General features: G+C 51.8%; 4 protein-coding genes across 4 annotated transcripts; 2 read left to right on the top strand and 2 right to left on the bottom strand.

The window, feature by feature from the left end:
• The first annotated feature begins 419 nt into the window (after positions 1 to 419).
• On the top strand, positions 420 to 2,511 carry M431DRAFT_528426 (hypothetical protein). Its single transcript, XM_024920738.1, has 7 exons — positions 420 to 591; positions 647 to 837; positions 942 to 1,038; positions 1,276 to 1,375; positions 1,465 to 1,579; positions 1,924 to 2,109; positions 2,195 to 2,511. The coding sequence occupies exons 2-7, from the start codon at positions 739 to 741 to the stop codon at positions 2,348 to 2,350; spliced, it is 753 nt and encodes a 250-aa protein (XP_024777172.1). The 5' UTR covers positions 420 to 591; positions 647 to 738; the 3' UTR covers positions 2,351 to 2,511.
• A 2,728-nt stretch (positions 2,512 to 5,239) lies between these two features.
• Positions 5,240 to 7,041, bottom strand: M431DRAFT_528425 (hypothetical protein; the record flags this gene model as incomplete). The annotated part of the gene is made up of 6 exons (XM_024920737.1): positions 5,240 to 5,342; positions 5,476 to 5,805; positions 5,834 to 5,959; positions 6,196 to 6,248; positions 6,323 to 6,496; positions 6,854 to 7,041. The coding sequence occupies 6 exons, from the start codon at positions 7,039 to 7,041 to the stop codon at positions 5,254 to 5,256; spliced, it is 960 nt and encodes a 319-aa protein (XP_024777171.1). The 3' UTR covers positions 5,240 to 5,253.
• Positions 7,042 to 10,541: 3,500 nt separating this feature from the next.
• M431DRAFT_78433 (hypothetical protein) lies at positions 10,542 to 12,920 on the top strand (the record flags this gene model as incomplete). The annotated part of the gene is made up of 3 exons (XM_024922692.1): positions 10,542 to 10,605; positions 10,863 to 10,943; positions 11,152 to 12,920. 3 exons carry the CDS (start codon positions 10,542 to 10,544, stop codon positions 12,918 to 12,920), a joined length of 1,914 nt encoding a protein of 637 aa, XP_024777170.1.
• An 848-nt stretch (positions 12,921 to 13,768) lies between these two features.
• Positions 13,769 to 15,637, bottom strand: M431DRAFT_342214 (hypothetical protein). The gene is made up of 4 exons (XM_024914419.1): positions 15,147 to 15,637; positions 14,921 to 15,054; positions 14,643 to 14,761; positions 13,769 to 14,490 (listed from the first exon to the last, which is right to left on the bottom strand). Exons 1-4 carry the CDS (start codon positions 15,309 to 15,311, stop codon positions 14,072 to 14,074), a joined length of 837 nt encoding a protein of 278 aa, XP_024777169.1. The 5' UTR covers positions 15,312 to 15,637; the 3' UTR covers positions 13,769 to 14,071.
• Positions 15,638 to 16,069: the final 432 nt, after the last annotated feature.

Raw genomic sequence — 16,069 nt, 5'->3', positions numbered from 1 at the left:
TTGGGTGTGAGTTTTCACTCCTGTCAAAAAAATGCTGATGTAAAGTGAGATGCAAAGGCGCTACGGATCTGGAAGTTCCTAGTGGGGTGCCTTATCGATATGTAAAAGAGCAAACCGCAAATTGTACAAACAGAGAAGCGTGACTATAACAAAACTTTTGCACTACTAAATCTCAAAAGAAAAGAATTCCAGTATTTTCTGCTTCTATCAATTCTTGTTTTTCGATCTCTCGGCTTGTTAATAAAGATTCTATCCTATCAAAACTCACTCAGGTTGTGGTCGACATCACGTGATTCTTGTTTGACGATAGTGTCACGTGAGCCCTCATCTCATACTGCCTCTGAAACTCAAGGGAGATCAATCTTACAGCATCTCTATCATGAACTCTCAAGAAAAGATACCTATCAAGTATACCAAGTAAACAAGCTCTATTCAATAGGGTCCTCAATTTACTTGGAAAAAGTGCGTGCATTTGTGCCATGGTACTTATTAATACAACGCTATTGGCCTTGCTACCATAAACGTGGGATAGCAGCCAACTCTGGATTCAATCATCATGGAGAAACTGGAATTCCAATCTTTTACCAAGTTGTGAGACATTCCAATTGCATTATCGCATATACTTCAATCTAATCATCTACAATAGATATCTATCGCGAGTCAGGACGACCCAAGGGTCAAGCGGCCAAGAATCGTCATGAATGCAACTTCAACTTCCAGCATGTCACCTACCTAAACATGTCACTTGCCACTTACCCTAGCCGGGCGAGCCCAACAAAAGACGCAAAGGGGTATCAACGCAGCTCGGGGAAAAACTTGGCCCCGATGTTACCGAGCGTATGTTATCACTAAGCAGTGATTGCACCGCGCCTCAGGAGGATCCTTCTGGCCTTTGATGACCTCGTTTCTTGTACCCCCTCGGAGCAAGAACCACCTCGGAGAACTGGACCGTCTTGGACCTAGGTTGCTGCTTGTATGACTCTGGATTCCCCGAAATATGCCCTTTATCCACTGTTGGTCAAAACGAGCTCAATGTTGGTGAGACATGACAGTTTTTCACCGCTCCAGGCCATATGTACTTCATCATTTGTCACCATGGTTGCAGGAGGCGACGCGTCGAGACTGTAGCCATAAACAGGCCGTCGGCTTCATCTCTAGGAGTGTGTCCCTGTTACTGCTATGGTAACGGTGTCTTGTATAGCCGATCCTTTTCGCATATCTCCGCCGCTCGTTGGGTCTTGCGGATACTACCATCTCTCGGTGTACAACATTTAGCTGGCAAGGATGACGCGCCATGTTCTTATCGAAAGGGAGTGGGCGCCGAATTATTGGGTTCGTATGTGTCCCCATCCCATCCCTCAAAGAACGAAGACCGGTGTGTGTTGGATACAACGTGCCTTGCAACCTTGTATTGTTGCTTCTGGTGATAGGTCTCCTCGTAGTCGTCATTTTCCTCTCATCTAGATCTAAACAAAGGTTGAAAGGCTGGTCCTCTGGTGTCAACCGCGAGCCACTAAACAGCAAGGAAGAGGCGTCGCCTCGCCTCGTACCCCCATGCTATGGGGGCAAGGGCATGTGCGTGCGTTTGACTTCGACTAGCAGAGCCAGATGACCATTTATTTCATGCACGCTTTCATCATGTAGGACCACAACGCAACACTCGCCGACGTTCTCGACTAGTCCATTTCGTTGCTGTGAATAATCCTATGTGGATCTGTAAAGTCTTGGAAATCAGTCTTGGTTTATACGGCAGAGTCGCAGAGCATCAGACGTGTATCGCGACGTCAGTTGTGGCGCCCTGATTTGATAGCCAGCGCCGAATTGAGTGAAAACTAAAGGCAGGTAAGCGCCTGTGGTCTGGTCCCTGGCAAATGAATTTTGCATGAGCGGGTAACAAGAATAGATCCCGTGCTCTATGTACAGTCTAAACGGCCCCAATTGTCATATGAAAGGGCTGCGGGCGCTGATCACCAAAGCCCTCTTTTTGCCTTCTCCGGCCAAAACCCCAAGGGGTACAAGATGATGGAAGGGTTCCAAAGTCGTGCTTCTGAGCCCAATAATTCGGCTCTTTCGGATTGGATCCCCGTCGCTGCTTGTCAACCATGGGCTGTACGAACATATTCGTCTCATAGTGGGGGGCAGCATAGACATGATCTCACTGCCAGTACCTTCGTACAGCTCGACATGTGCCAAGGCAGCAGGCTATCCTGTTCTGCTGGCCTTGAAATGCATGCTAGTCGCCTTCGCAGCCAATAACAAAGGCCACGACGGCCACTGGCGCGAGAAGCTAGAAGAGGAGGACACCTTGCTTCGCAAAGAGATCAACAACTTGCCCCTCTCGGGGCGTTGAGAGCTGGAAAGCTGGCCGGCAGACTTACATTAGGTAACCTCTGAGATGCATCCTTGCCTTGGCAACCGACCTGTTGACCCGCAGTCACATGGCTGGATGCGCTGCCTGATGTGGGCTCGATCAACGCTATTCTTTCAAGTTGAGAGTCTCGTGAGAAGATGGGGTAGCATCGCGAAAAATGCAAATGATGCCAGAAAGAACAAGGATGTTTAAACCCGCAGCTGTACGAGCAGCGGTCAGAAGTTAGCCTTCAACACCATTTGCCAGTGTGGAGATGAAGGGAAAAAAAAGATCCAAGGTTGCAGACTACAGGTTTCGTACATACCTGCAAGCAAGGCTTTCCACTTCTGACTTGTATGCCTTGCTTTGAGTAAACTACTGTAATAGCATGACCGGCATCCAAGATAATTGCGTAGCCGCCATCCACAGGATAATGTGATTGATAACGAGAATTCATGCATTGCATTGCATTGCAGGGTATGGTGACGCTAAATTGCAGCTCCTCTGTTGTAGGCCATTAACAGAGCTGGCTTTCTCAGCCGTCATACCCCGGCCATCATGTCTTATCGTCTAATTCATTCTTACCCTTTCTCTACACATGACTCTGGAATATCATCATATTATACTATCAAGTATAACAGTAAGTGGGGTTACGAATGCCAAATTTGCACGTTCCTACCATGCCGGTACGATGACGTCCCAGAAGATGGCTGTCCATGATAGTAGACTGCTTGAGAAAAACCCCTTGCCGGCAAGGTCTCCATTAACGCCTCCAGTTCCTGAACGGGAATTTAGCAGACAAACATTGGCTGTCAAGGAGACGAATAGTGGCAGGGCTTGTGCAACGACAAGGGCAATGCTTCACAGATCATGACGCTAGAATGTTAGTGGCAGGAAAGAAGCCAGAAAAGCAATGAAGGAGAAGGGGGGATTAAAAAAGGGTGGAAAATAAAAAGAAAAAACCTCCGGTGCCAGACTGGCACCATCCATCTCCTTAGGGGCTTCCTGAGGTGACGATCTGGAGGTGTCGGCAATCGCAAAATGGGATTTGCCTTGGTGTGTGTGTCACTGGATAGATCCGCAGTGTTACCCCTGGCTTCTTGGGAAAGGAATGTGGGTGGTGTCCATGAGGTACACAAGCCTCCATTCACAAGGGGAGGGGGCTGGTACGAGAAATTTCGAGCTAGTGCTACTTTGCTGCCACGGGTTGTGAAGTGGAAAGAGGTGCATGTGCTCGTGAGATTCATGTCATGATTGCTTCGGTGCAATGTGGGGTGGCATATCCTAACATCCTTGGCTGCATCCATCTGCATGGCCTTTCACTGTCCTACCTTTGCATGCATACTGAGAGTAACCGCACCGGGTAAAGATATGAGCCGACGAGAGCATGTATATTCCCACGTCCTCGACAGAGTCGATGGACTCTGATATGCGAGTTCCCTGTGACTCGGTCAACCTGGGTTTGGAGTGTGGCAGTAAAGACGATGCATTGTGCCGAGACCCTGCAAACGCGCGGTACCTTTCGACTGCTTGAATCCAGTTTCGTTCGTAGGCCGTGAGTATGGCGCATCGTTAATCTAGCGCACGAGGCATGGGACAGGGGCATGGCCCATGGCGCATTCAAGCAAGATTCAAAGACCTCAGAAGACACCAGGAACACACCACCGTGGACTAGTCGTTGAACCTTGAGACATTCAATTGCATTTGCGAAAATGCCTATACAGGCAATGCTGAGTTCACTTGGCTCGTGATTATGGTAAAAGCACCACTGGGAAAACGAAATGTGCATCTCATGAATGAACTTGACGACAAGCTGGTAACGAAGAAAGAGGTTTTCGTCAGGTATAAATCGGTGGGTACTTCGTGCGGGCGGTTCCCGGCAGTAAATCCTTGAAATGAACTCCGCAGAAATAGCCACGAAAAGCAGAAATTGCTAAATACCAACGGCTCCATGACTTTCCATGACTCATTTCCTATAAAGTATACGAGTGTTGGAGTGCGTTGCGTCAAGCGTCAATATCGCAGGACACCTCCGCGGCAGCTTGGTATCCAGCCCTGGATGCAAGAAGCGCTGCTCGCACCATCATAGCAGATATAGTGGCCGTTGGAGCGACGCTAGAGCCGGCGGGAAGATGCTGGTGGTGGTGGGGCACTGGAATGGAGTCGTTTTCGTTGCAAAGAACTGATGAGGTGAGGAGTGGATTTGCCTAGCGTTGAACTAGACCCCGTATCTAACAATCGCTGCCAATACCACTTCAGGTATGTACGAGCTGCCACCCCCGTCTAACGCGGTTGCAAGGTCAAGATCGCACTTGTCCTGTGGTCGTAATAGACGCTATTCCGGCAGAGGTGGAGAACGCATTGGGCTGTGGATTATCAGCAGACGACTTCGGCTCCGCAGATATCGTTCTTGTGGCAGCCGGCGGAGTAATCTTTGAGAACGGAGCATATCATCCGCAAGGGGAGACATGTAGGAGTCCAGGTGGAAGTTTTGCTAGGCTACGGACGGACATAAGTACAGTATGCATAGTAGTGGTAGCAGTAGCATCCACAAGAGTGATCAAGGGGAAGAATCTAATCGGTTGCTGATCCCACTGGACATGGAATCGAATAAGGCAAGAGGCCAGAGAGTAGGCGAAAGCGCGTTATAGCGTGGCGGATACCGGGTTGCGGGTATCTGTGCGATGCACGCCCAGAATGCTGCTTTTCTAGGGAGGGTGGTAGAAGCTGTGGTAGGTGCTGAAAGGAACAGGCGTCCCAAGGAATGCCAGCCATCATGGGGCTACCGTTGCGGGGGACGAGCAGTTCCGATGCTGTTGGTCAGGCTGTGTGAGACGGCTCTTGGGAGGGCTTTTTTGGCCTGTCTGGGGTCAGCGCGATCGAATCGTTCCCGCACCACACACTCAGAGCAGAGGTGCCCACGCAAGGCCGCCACCCTTGCAGCCATGACCCTGGCCTGGTCCCCATGTTTGTGTGATCACCTTGTGAACACCTGGGGCCAGTGATAGAGCGGCGCGCGTCTTAGCGTTGGCCTAGTGCTGCCGTGTTGCGTAGACGCCAAAGCTGTAGCACACTGGCATTGTGCAGTGCTACCGACTATGGCGTCCTATTGCTGCCACTCGTACATAGATTTCGAGATTGGCCGAGCCTGGCAAGCGCCGCCTGGTGTGACTCGGGTCGGGAGAGGATCTCGACACGCATCTGCTGCCTATTCAATATTCCCGCCTCTTGTTGAGCGAGGCATCGGTCTGGATTGTTGAGAAAGGCTTGGGTCAGCTTCCTATCGGCCGCCGCTAACACCATTAGGCCTTTACAGCCGTGATCGGCTTGCTGGACAGGGTAGACGGGAGAGCTGAAAGAGGGGGTGGCCAGACCATTGGGGCTGAAGCGCGCAACAACAGAGACGACGACTGGGCGTTTCGATTGTTCTGAGGCATTTGTTGGTGGATCCTCTCCTGTTGATCAACTCTGTTTAGGCACTACCATGCGTATCGTTCGTTTCGGTACGGGCGAGTTGTGCTTCCTGTTGCCCTGTTCTGGAAGCCTGGTTTCGCGGCGCAAACTCTAATCCACGGGCGCAATAGTGGTTCTGGGGATGGCCTGGTATGGCTGTAGCATGGCTATAGCATGGCATGGCAGCCTGGGGTCGCGTCGTGGCGCTGGAATTGCTCGAAGCTTGTTATTGACAGAACGCCATCCAGAGACAACAATCCCAACGACATGGCATGTCGCAACAAACAATAAGAGATGGTGTTCTCCATCCAAGGTACCGTTCCTTGGGAATCTGCCCACCGGCGGAAGCGCCTGCCAGCCCTGGGCCAATCCTGGCCTGCACTTGCACTTACTTGCACTTGCAAGAGGAGGCCTGCCGATCGAGTTGCGGAAGGCGCTCAAGGCCCTAAGGCGTGTGCTACAGTCGCACTACCTCTAGGTACAGGCAGGATCCTTGAAGTATGAGTACCAGCGTAGGACCTTAGCTCGCTTCGTATATCGCTCTTCAAATCCAAGTTACCGTAGTACTGGTACCCATGCCAGCCTCGGGATGCCGTCAAGTTACACGTGCGATCGAATTTAAGCACCGGCTTATTCGGGCAGACCTTGTCAGCGGTGATGACGGCATCAGCACTCAAGGGATCCAGCATACGGCTACTGACGATTATATCAGCCCTTAGTAGCAAAAACGAGACATGCTCGTGCTCACGGAATGCAAATGCAAGCACCTATCACAGGCCCCTGCTTTTTTCTCTCTCTCTGGAGGCATACGACTACGGCTATATCAAATATCACATCACCATGTAGCACGAGGTGGCCATTGCCCGAACGAGGCAGCGAATCAGATGAGACATCCTCAAATGTAGGTCCCTGTATCTACTAAGGCATGCACGTACAGTACGTGTACTACTACTGCACCTGTGAATGGGGGTCTTCCTTTAGCTCTGGCTTGTTAACAACATCTGACTTTTGTTATTTGATTTGAATCGATTCATGTCTCGGTTTACATACACTTCTAGAGAAGCCACAAGCAAAGGCGACAAGCCAGCATCCGGAAGTGGCGTCTTCATGGCCCGGAAAGAAGCTGAGATGGATATTACAAAGAAGATCGTTGCCGTATTATTGTCCAACTCGGCCGTAAGACATTGAATAGTAAGACGTGAGCCTCTCGGGGAAAAAGACGTGATGGGGAGGCACATGGTCGAGGTCCAGGTAGACCCAACAGACGAGATACTTGCGAGTACCTGCCGGCTTCCCCTCCATCCCGCCCGTCCTCGTAGGTCCCTTCCCTCCATTCAGCCAAAAGCGAGGCTCCACCTCCAGGCCAACTCTATCCGGCCGCATGGCCAATGCGGATGTTGGTGAAAGCAGCGCCATGCAGGAGCCACGCATGAGCCAATGGGGAGGCGGCATCGAGCCAATTTATTGCCCGATACTGACTAGCCGAGCAGGAAACTGACTGTTGCTTCCGACGGGCTGCGACCCAGAACGCCGAGATGACGTCGTTGGCCCAGCTAGCGGCACCGACATGCCAGCCAATGCTGTGACGGCCAAATCATGCAGCAGCTGGTTAGGACTGGGCCATGCAGGAGATGTACATAGACGATAACTCGGAACTGGTAAGTACGCGCAAACTGATTCACATCTGGCATGAACTCAAGGGGCAACTTGGGCCCGATTTGCCACGAAGTATGTCTGAGGCCAAGTCTAACTAAATTTTTTTTCTTCATCACGCATGACCGATGACTCCATGGACTTTCTCACAACACGGCCATCAGCTTTCGAAAATAGAACCGCGCGGTCCATAATAACGTCAGGCCGGGCGCAGACCAACACGAGCTAGTAATGACTGATCACTTCGATGCATGGAGGCGCACGGACGCACCCGGGGTGGCCATAGCGTTCGCCGCTGCTCTGCTCCGTACGATACATGTCTTCCCTTGTCTTTTCTTGTCTACCTCGACTTGCTCCAGAGCTAGCCTCCATGCGATGCAACTTCGGACCTGGGCCTGGCCGGTCACTTGTGTTGTAGTTTTTGTCGCAGCTTTTGATCCTCTTGCGATGCTGCTGCTCTGCTTCTTCTTCTTTTCCATTTCAGCATCCCCCCCTTTTTCGAGCCAAGACATGACCCATGCCCCGTTCAAGTGTTGGTCCGTAGCTGAGCTTGGCCTTTTGCTTTGCTTTGCTAGCTTTCCTAGCCCTCAACGCGGTCACTTGCTAGGACCGAGCTGCTGCGACTCTGCACGCGCGCACGCATCAACTAAAATAAGCGACGCGCAGACTGGATAGACCACTAGTGTCGGTTTTTGAACGTGGCGGCTGTCGTATCAAGGCAGAGGCCGGGCATCTATTTGGGCAGGTAAAACACAGGGCCAAACTCACTTAGATTAATAAATCCCATGAGCAGAAGCAAAGCGGGCAGAGAGGCTGACCTGAAGGATCAATCAACGGAAGCTGCAGTTCCCAACAAGGCACTATTGCCGAGTGCCATGGCGAGCCAGCAGGGGTGTTTTGGAGCCCCGGGTTCGAGGGCATTGCTTGCATATCTGGAGTGAGTTCATTTGACTGCACGCCTTACGGAGAACAGGGCAGCGGTTGGCCGAACCAGCGGAGGCTAACGGGGGTATTGATGGATTATCAATATTTGATGCGCCTTATCAGCTTATACTTGCACACGGCTATTGTCTCTTTGTGTCTACTGTAGCGAACCTGAATTGTATATTCCAGGTTGTAACATGGAATCCATACCGGCTTATTACTGTATTACCTGCCTTGGGTACTACCTTACCTGTATTTGATACTAAACTTGGGGGCGGTAGAGGTAATACTGTACAGGATGTTGCTACTAATAGCACTTTTCAAGCAGCATTATATCCCGGGAATATCAGCTTTCCAAACAGCAGGGTATTTTTGCTGCGGACGGACGGACGACGACGACGATTCCTCGCACGCTTGCATGTCGTATAAGTGGTACTCGTATGTACTAGCAGCTCACGATGGCGAGCTGCAGGGATGCTCCTCTTTGATGCTACTGGTACCGACGAATCCCAAACCCGTGCTTGGATGCTACTGACTCTGCGCACGGCTGAGCTGCAGCAAGACCCCCGGCTCGTCAGAAATAACCGGGACGCTCATCTTGCCATCTTTCCATCTAGCCATGATTCATTGCTGGACTACTCGTACATAAGTCGGTATATTATCCTCGTCTTTTCAGTCGTTGTGCTGCATCTGTGCTGTCATTCCGCCCTTTTAGCATCCATCCAACCCATCCAACCATTGATCTTAGCCACAGGTACCGCTAGCATCGCACAAGCGCCACTTGCAGTACCCCGTACCTGCGAGTACCTGGCATCTACCTGGGCCAAGTTACGTCCATGCTCTGCTGAACCGGGTTGCCTTGCCTTAAACTTCATCCTCCCTTGCTTCACCTTCATCTACTCGTTCCAATTTTTTCTTCTCCCACGCCCCCTCCAACGCCTCTTTTACAAGAGAAAAAAGTCTCCAGCCGCTGCGTCTTTGCAGCCAACCATGATTCGTCGCCATCCGCTTGCAGCCCTCCATCCGCGCATCCACAAATAAAATCCAGCATCGCATCGCACCCTCAACCCTTGGCCCAGCCTTTTTCTTGTTCCCTCTCCCCCGCCCCGTCAAGCCCGCTCTTGTTTCTGCAAGTCTCTGCGACCTCTAGCGTGCGAGAAGCGTGCTAACGTACGACATACCTACCTGCCACTGTCCCGTCAATTACAAAGCTCCTCTTCCATCTCCACCACCACCACCACCATAACCACCCTAAACCACCCTCCCTCTTCTTGCACACAACCTCCCGCCAGACATCGCGCCCACATCCGGCACAAGGTCCCCCAGCTCCTCGCGACTGTCTGCGCTTTTGTTTGTTTTGCGTCGTGCCTCGCTGCGCTACGCTACTACTAGTAGTACTTCTGCCACTGCACTGCTGCGCTCAACTCTTCAGCCCTCTCGCGAGTCTCCACCGAGTCGACTCGAGTCGCGCTGCTTCTAACCATCGCCGATTGCCTCTCTGCAGAACAGACTCGCAGAGACGCGCACGCACGCCGCAGACAAAAGTCGGTCGCCGCTCGTGTTTCCTGACTGCCGCCTGGTGCGATCGTCATCGTTACTGTCGCACACGCGTCGCGCTCCTCGTCCATCAGCTTGTTGGACTGCACTCAACTGAATACAAGGTAACAAGACGAACGAGAAAAGTTCCTTCCCCTTCCCTTGTTTCTACCCCCCCAATCCAGCCCACTGGCCCCCCTCCCCGCGATATCAACCATCACAGAAAATAAAGGTGTATTGTGCCTGTTTTGTCTGCGCAGCCATGGCCGGCTCTTCATCGCATGCCTCGTTGCTCTGCCTCGAGCTATTATTACCTTGAGCTGGACTGGAGCTTTGAAGCAGCCGCCTTGGGCTTGCGCCGCACTCGGGCTACACTACACCACGTTGCTCTGTTCTCGTCTGCTGCCTGTCCGTCTATCCATCCGGCTGGTTTCCTTCGGTTCGCCTCCGGCCACTGCCCGCCACACCCATCCACGCCCCCATGGAAGCCAACCTGCAGGACAAGCCCGTTCTTCTGCACCTCCGTCCATCCTTGGAACTTCGCCAGCCCAACTATTTCACGACACGTCGCCGCCATCGCCGCGCTGCCGCCACCGCCGTTGCTGCTTGTTTGGATCTTCTTGTCATGTACTCCGCACAACCAACAGGCGCCGACGGTGCGACAATCAATCCCGCTGCCCTCAACTCTGGTGAGTTGTTCATTCCTCATGTCATATATTCTCTTGTCAATGTCATTGCCCCTCCATCCTCAACTCTTATGTCGGCCCCCCTCCCCCGCCAGATCTTGACTGCGCGCCGTCTCTAAGAAAAAAAAATCACCATGCGATCTGCCTTTTTGCGCTGCGCATTGCAATCCCCTTCCCCTACCGCATTCACAATGCCTCGCGCGCCTCTTACAGCATCTTTTTTACGCACCTTTGTAATGCTGACCCGCCGACCGTCCTAGACATCTTCAGCGCGCCGCCTCGGGGTATTAAGCGGAATCGATCTCCGGACCTTGTCGACTCTCACCGGCCTGGCGATGACGGTATGTCGGCGAAAGATCTTGTGTAGCTCGGAGTCCTGCGCCGCGTTTCACAGGGCCTGGATATCCTTGACATGTTACATCCAGCCCAGTGCGACGCTGCGCAAGCATATGGCCTTTGGAGCGACGAGACGAGAACCAAGCGACGAGACTAAATAACTTCATGCATGTTGGAGAACGGCGCGCTGACTATAAATCTTTCGCTTTCTAGGTGATCGCTATCTTCAGCCCAAACGAATAAGACCAATGAAGGCCCGAACGACAGGAAGCATTTCCGAGGCCCCCGGGCAAGCCCCGGGCGGACCCGTGCCTCAAGCCATCCCGCCTCCTCAAGCGCCTCAATCGCAAAACCCTGCGATTCCGACTCAGACGACGCCATCCTACTCGACTCCGCAGGCGCAGCTGCCTCCTAAGCCGGCGCCGGCCAAGACGACCCTCAAAGCGCTGCCCACGGTGCGAGATCATACCACTGACCAGCTCAACCCTTCGGGCGACGAGTACATCCCGCGTGAGACGGACGAGTTTGGTGAGAAGAAGGTGATGCCCAATGGCCAGCTCCTTGGCAACCGCCAATACAGGTGTCGCACATTCCTGGTTCCAAACCGTGGAGACAAGCTCTTTATGCTGGCTACCGAATGCGCCCGAGTCCTGGGATACCGAGACTCGTACCTCTTGTTTAATAAGAATAGGTCGCTCTACAAGATAATCGCTAGCCAAGCCGAAAAGGATGACCTTGTTCAGCAGGAGATCTTGCCCTTCTCGTACCGATCCAGGCAGATCGCCATTGTTACCGCCCGGTCCATGTTCCGACAGTTTGGAAGCCGCGTCATTGAAAACGGCCGCCGAGTCCGAGACGATTACTGGGAAACAAAGGCTCGGAAGCAAGGCTTCACCGAAGCCGATCCCGCTGGAGAGAAGCGACCTGGAGCCGCCAAGGCCAGAGAGGCCGCCGAAGCAGCGCAGAACAACGTTCTGCTGGGCAACCCGCATACGGAAATCGTGTATAACAACACGCCTGGACCGTACCCCGGTGCGCCTCAGCCTCACCTCGTTCAAGGTATGATGGGAGCACCTGGAAGCGCGACAAGAATGCCGGCATTAACGGTTGGACCAGACCTCAGTGACAGCAGATCCAGGGACTATGGCGGTATCGTCAAGGGCGGCCCGCGACAGGAGATCACCGGACCCCCGTACCAAGATCAGACCAGGCCCTCCCCTCTGGTGGAAATCCATTCGCAGGCCCATCACGCCGCCGATTTCAACCGATCGGTGAACCAGCAACGTGATATGCGCGACAACTACCTTCAGGGTATCTGGCGTCGGCCACACGAGCAACCTACTCAGTCCGCCCTCGGCCAACAGCCCGTTGCTGCATCGGCCGACCCGACTATTCCCACTAGCCGACCGACGAATTCGCCTCACACCAGCGCTGCTGGCATAGCCCAGCCCGGCGTTGTTTCGTCTCAAAGCCCACAGATGATGATGACTGCGGCCCCATACTCCCAGTCCATCAATGCGCAAAGCGCGCTCGGTCAAGCTCCCATCAGAGGTATGGCCCCTTTGCCTTTAACAACCAAGCTGAGTATCCGCGAACCAACACCTTCTGCAGGGTCTACCGGTAGCATCGGCGCTGGAACGGCTGGATATAGCTATCAACAGCCGGGCCAGATGTGGTCTCAGAGTCCCCAGACGCCGCAAACTAGCTACAGCAGCTATACAACGCAGCCTCAGGCCCAGCATCCTTCCCAGTCTCCGGCATCTCAGCTCCGCCAGACCGGTGCCAGCCAGATGCAGCCGAGCATGCAGTTCCCCGGCATGGGAAGCATGCAATACAGCACCAGTCAGGGCATGTACGGTGCGGAGCAAACACCTCGTCAATACATGCCTCAAACTACGCCTAGTGCGCAGTCAGCCTCTCAACCGTGGTCGGGCCAACACCAACAATCTCAGCAGTGGTGGACGCCTCAACAGCAACAGTAGTGCACCTCTGATGTGGCATGGCGCTCTGAGCGGTTGGCTTAACTAAGGCTTGTTGTAGTCGATATTGTTAAAGCATGAGACGTTACTGCGTTGCTTGCAGCTCTTCTTTTCTGCACGTTCTAGTTTGGAGAACTGGTTGGTTCCATTGGCTTTGTTTTTATTTCTGGGACCGAGCTCCTGCAGTATTCCAGATACCCCAAGCATACAGGTTGGTTGGAGCGGCTTTTTGCTTTCTTGAGCCAGCGGCTCGTTTTGAACGATGCGCAGCATATGGCTCAGGTAGGATAAAGGAGTCGGAGGGAGGTCGGTAGGATGTATTTCTTTTTGCTTTTTCTTTTTTTGTTTTCCCCCCTTCGCTTCTCTCTCCCATTTTCTTCTTGCCTTCACCCTTTTGGGGCCAGTGGTTTTACAAGAACCCTGTACCTTTTTATTGCCTATGGCTCTCTGATGTCTATCTTTGCTCTTTTCTATTTATTTTTTAACGGCCGAATTCTTAGCAGGTGTCCAGAGTGTTCTCTGGACAGGGATTTTATGTGTTTTTTGTAACGGTATTCACGAAGGGAGGGAACTCCTACTTGGCATCTCTTCACGGCTAATTCTCAATGTTTTGGCGGGGCATGTTTCGCGTTTGATGTTGATACCACTTGGTTTGCGTTAGTCGTCAAACACACTTGATGAGAGAAATTGAGATTCCTTCTATGGTTTTTTTTTTGTATGGGCTTGATGGTCTCCCTTGACGATTTGCACTCTTGTGTCTGTAGATTTTTGCAGAGACTTGGAATAGCTGTATTTGCGCTCGTCTTTCGTTTAATGTCTGCTCAGACGGCTCATTTGTGGGTATATTTTGGTGTTGCGTAGAATGTTACTGATTCAGCTCTGTTGATGGAATAAATATGAATGGCTTGATTGAGTTTTTGTCTTGGCTGAAGGCTTCTAAGTCCGCGTGACTGATATTTGAAGCAAGACGTGACGTGACGTTCGTTATTCTGCCTTGTTCGAATCGGAGATCTCAGGGCCTACAGTACCCATTCCAACAGAGTTTGGTGTACGTATCACGGTCCAGATATTATCGTTTTAGGGACCAAAAGAAAAGAAAAGAATAGCTTCATCACAACTCCATCCTTTTGCTCGAATACACGCCATCTACGTACTTAATCGCTCTCATCGCCTTCCAGCGCCTCATCCGCCTCCTCTCTACTCCTCCTCTCCTCCAACGCATCCTGCGTCTCATCACCACTAGCCTCGCCCTCTCCACCATCTTCCTCATCGTCTTCATCAGCAGCCTCTTCATCATCTTCCTCATCCTGAGCGTCTTCATCACCCTCATTCTCATCATCATCATCGTCGTCGACATCATCGTCCTCGTTGACAATGGCATCGACTTCCTCGTCGTCACCGGCAGAAGGGTCGACGCGGGCCTTTTTAGCACGCGGGCCGGACGAGGCGGAGGCTTCTGAGGCAATGGTTGTGTCGGCCATGTCGGTGTCGTCGCCAGGGCCGTGCTTGGGAGCGGAAGCGCGGACTTTTTGGCGGTAAGAGGTGCGTTTTTCAGTTTGTATGGCGTTGAATTCTGGAAAGAGGTTAGAGAGAAGATATAAAAGAATAGGATAGAGGAATGAGGCAGCAATCCACAGAGGTCGATCTTCTTGTGTGTATGAAACGCGAAGATCGATGACGAGAGGAGTCTTTTGTTCTAGGGGTGGAGGGGTTGTGCAAACGTACTGGCAAATTCAGCCTCAAGAGGCTCTTTCAAGAATGAAAACTCAGTGTCATCCAATGCTTTGAAGACATCAGCTGGAAGAATGGTCTTTTTGCCTGCAGCGACGGTGTTTTCGTTGGCGCTATGGGGCCGTAATGTTAGCACCCCATGCCTTGAATGACACCATATATGAAGTTCGACAAATGCAAGAAGAGTATGCTCCTAGTCGACATATTATAGAGAATGCCGGGGGAGCAAGTAGCAGCTAGGGGCAAATCATTGAGATCGATGAAACACATACTGTGAAGCTAGATAGCTAATAAAGACGGTGGCGCTCTTGCTCAGCGCCAGGATTGCGTTGCCTTGAATCTGTGTATTCGGGGGCAGAATCCCCTTTGCCAACCTTGTGATGATGGATTTTGGAAGATTCAAGTCCTAACAAAACATGTTAGCCGGGAAATATTTCTTATAGCTGTTTAAAGCAGAGCATCGACAGAGACGGTATTGTAAGAAAAAGAAACCCTTACCTCTATGGTTACTGGGTCTTCTCCTCCTTTGCCCTTGTCCTTATCCTTGTCCTTCTTCTCCTGTTTATCTTGCTTATCCTGTGCCTGAGGAGCTTTTGCTGGGGGAGACGCCTCCTCAGCGGCAACAGGAGTCAATGGCCGAACGTCAGATTTGCGAGGAGGCATGTTTGCCTTTTCGTTTGGATAATGAAAGAGGGGTATATTCAGAAAGGCAGGAATGAGATTAGGGAGAGATGAAATGAATGGGGTGGGATGAGATGAGTGAGTTGGTTGGTTGAGGTTAATGTGTGGCGTATGAGAAAGCCGGGGTAGAAATCCGGTGACCAAAAAGAAGGACAAGCAAAAGTGGTATATCCCCCCAGAAAGCCTTTATATATCGTGAAAGAAGAAGAAGGAAATCGTCGAAAAATATCGGCAGTTGTGAGAAAGGAAGAGCCAAAAGAGAAGAATTTGAAATGCCCGATCCAAAGTCCGATACGGCCCCTAAAAAAAAAACGACACTCTCACGCTCCGCCCTCTCAAACAGAAAGCAGCAAACAGGGCAAGGCAAAGCTTCGGCACAAAATTAGGCTCAATAGAAAACGTGTAAGACAAGGAGTCGAGATCCAGCAGACTTCCGTAGGACCAATTGGACACGCAGAGGCCGTTCAGAAGCGTCGTAAAGCCGTTGTTGGGGTTTTCTCAGAGTGCTAAGGGGGGAGGTTGAAGGCCAGTATCGCCGCGGAAAGGAAGAGATTTCCGGTTCCTTTTATCTGAGATATCAGACCAAGCAGTTGTGACGTATGAAATGATCCGGTAAGAGCGCGTCAACCCTGGATTACTGCGGTGCAAGTCTGTACAAGTCGAGATAGATGGAGTATGGAGCAGCAGAAAGTCGAAAAAGAAAAGGCACGTTGAGGTTAAGCTTAGTAGACGCGTTGCCC

The sequence above is a fragment of the Trichoderma harzianum genome, assembly GCF_003025095.1.
Source record: "Trichoderma harzianum CBS 226.95 unplaced genomic scaffold M431scaffold_3, whole genome shotgun sequence".
NCBI classification, from domain to species: domain Eukaryota; kingdom Fungi; phylum Ascomycota; class Sordariomycetes; order Hypocreales; family Hypocreaceae; genus Trichoderma; species Trichoderma harzianum.
The sequence above is the reverse complement of the archived record's forward strand: the minus strand, read 5'-3'. Positions and strand labels throughout refer to the sequence as shown.

Coding starts and splice junctions, on each gene's coding strand:
- M431DRAFT_342214 (XM_024914419.1), bottom strand. CDS start 15,311: ATGCCTCCTCGCAAATCTGACGTTCGGCCATTGACTCCTGTTGCCGCT. Junction 14,762..14,920: donor ATTAGCTATCTAGCTTCACA/GTATGTGTTTCA, acceptor ACGGCCCCATAG/CGCCAACGAAAACACCGTCG. Junction 14,491..14,642: donor TCTTGAGGCTGAATTTGCCA/GTACGTTTGCAC, acceptor ACCTCTTTCCAG/AATTCAACGCCATACAAACT.
- M431DRAFT_528426 (XM_024920738.1), top strand. CDS start 739: ATGTCACTTGCCACTTACCCTAGCCGGGCGAGCCCAACAAAAGACGCA. Junction 838..941: donor TGGCCCCGATGTTACCGAGC/GTATGTTATCAC, acceptor ACCACCTCGGAG/AACTGGACCGTCTTGGACCT. Junction 1,376..1,464: donor CCCTCAAAGAACGAAGACCG/GTGTGTGTTGGA, acceptor CCTCTCATCTAG/ATCTAAACAAAGGTTGAAAG.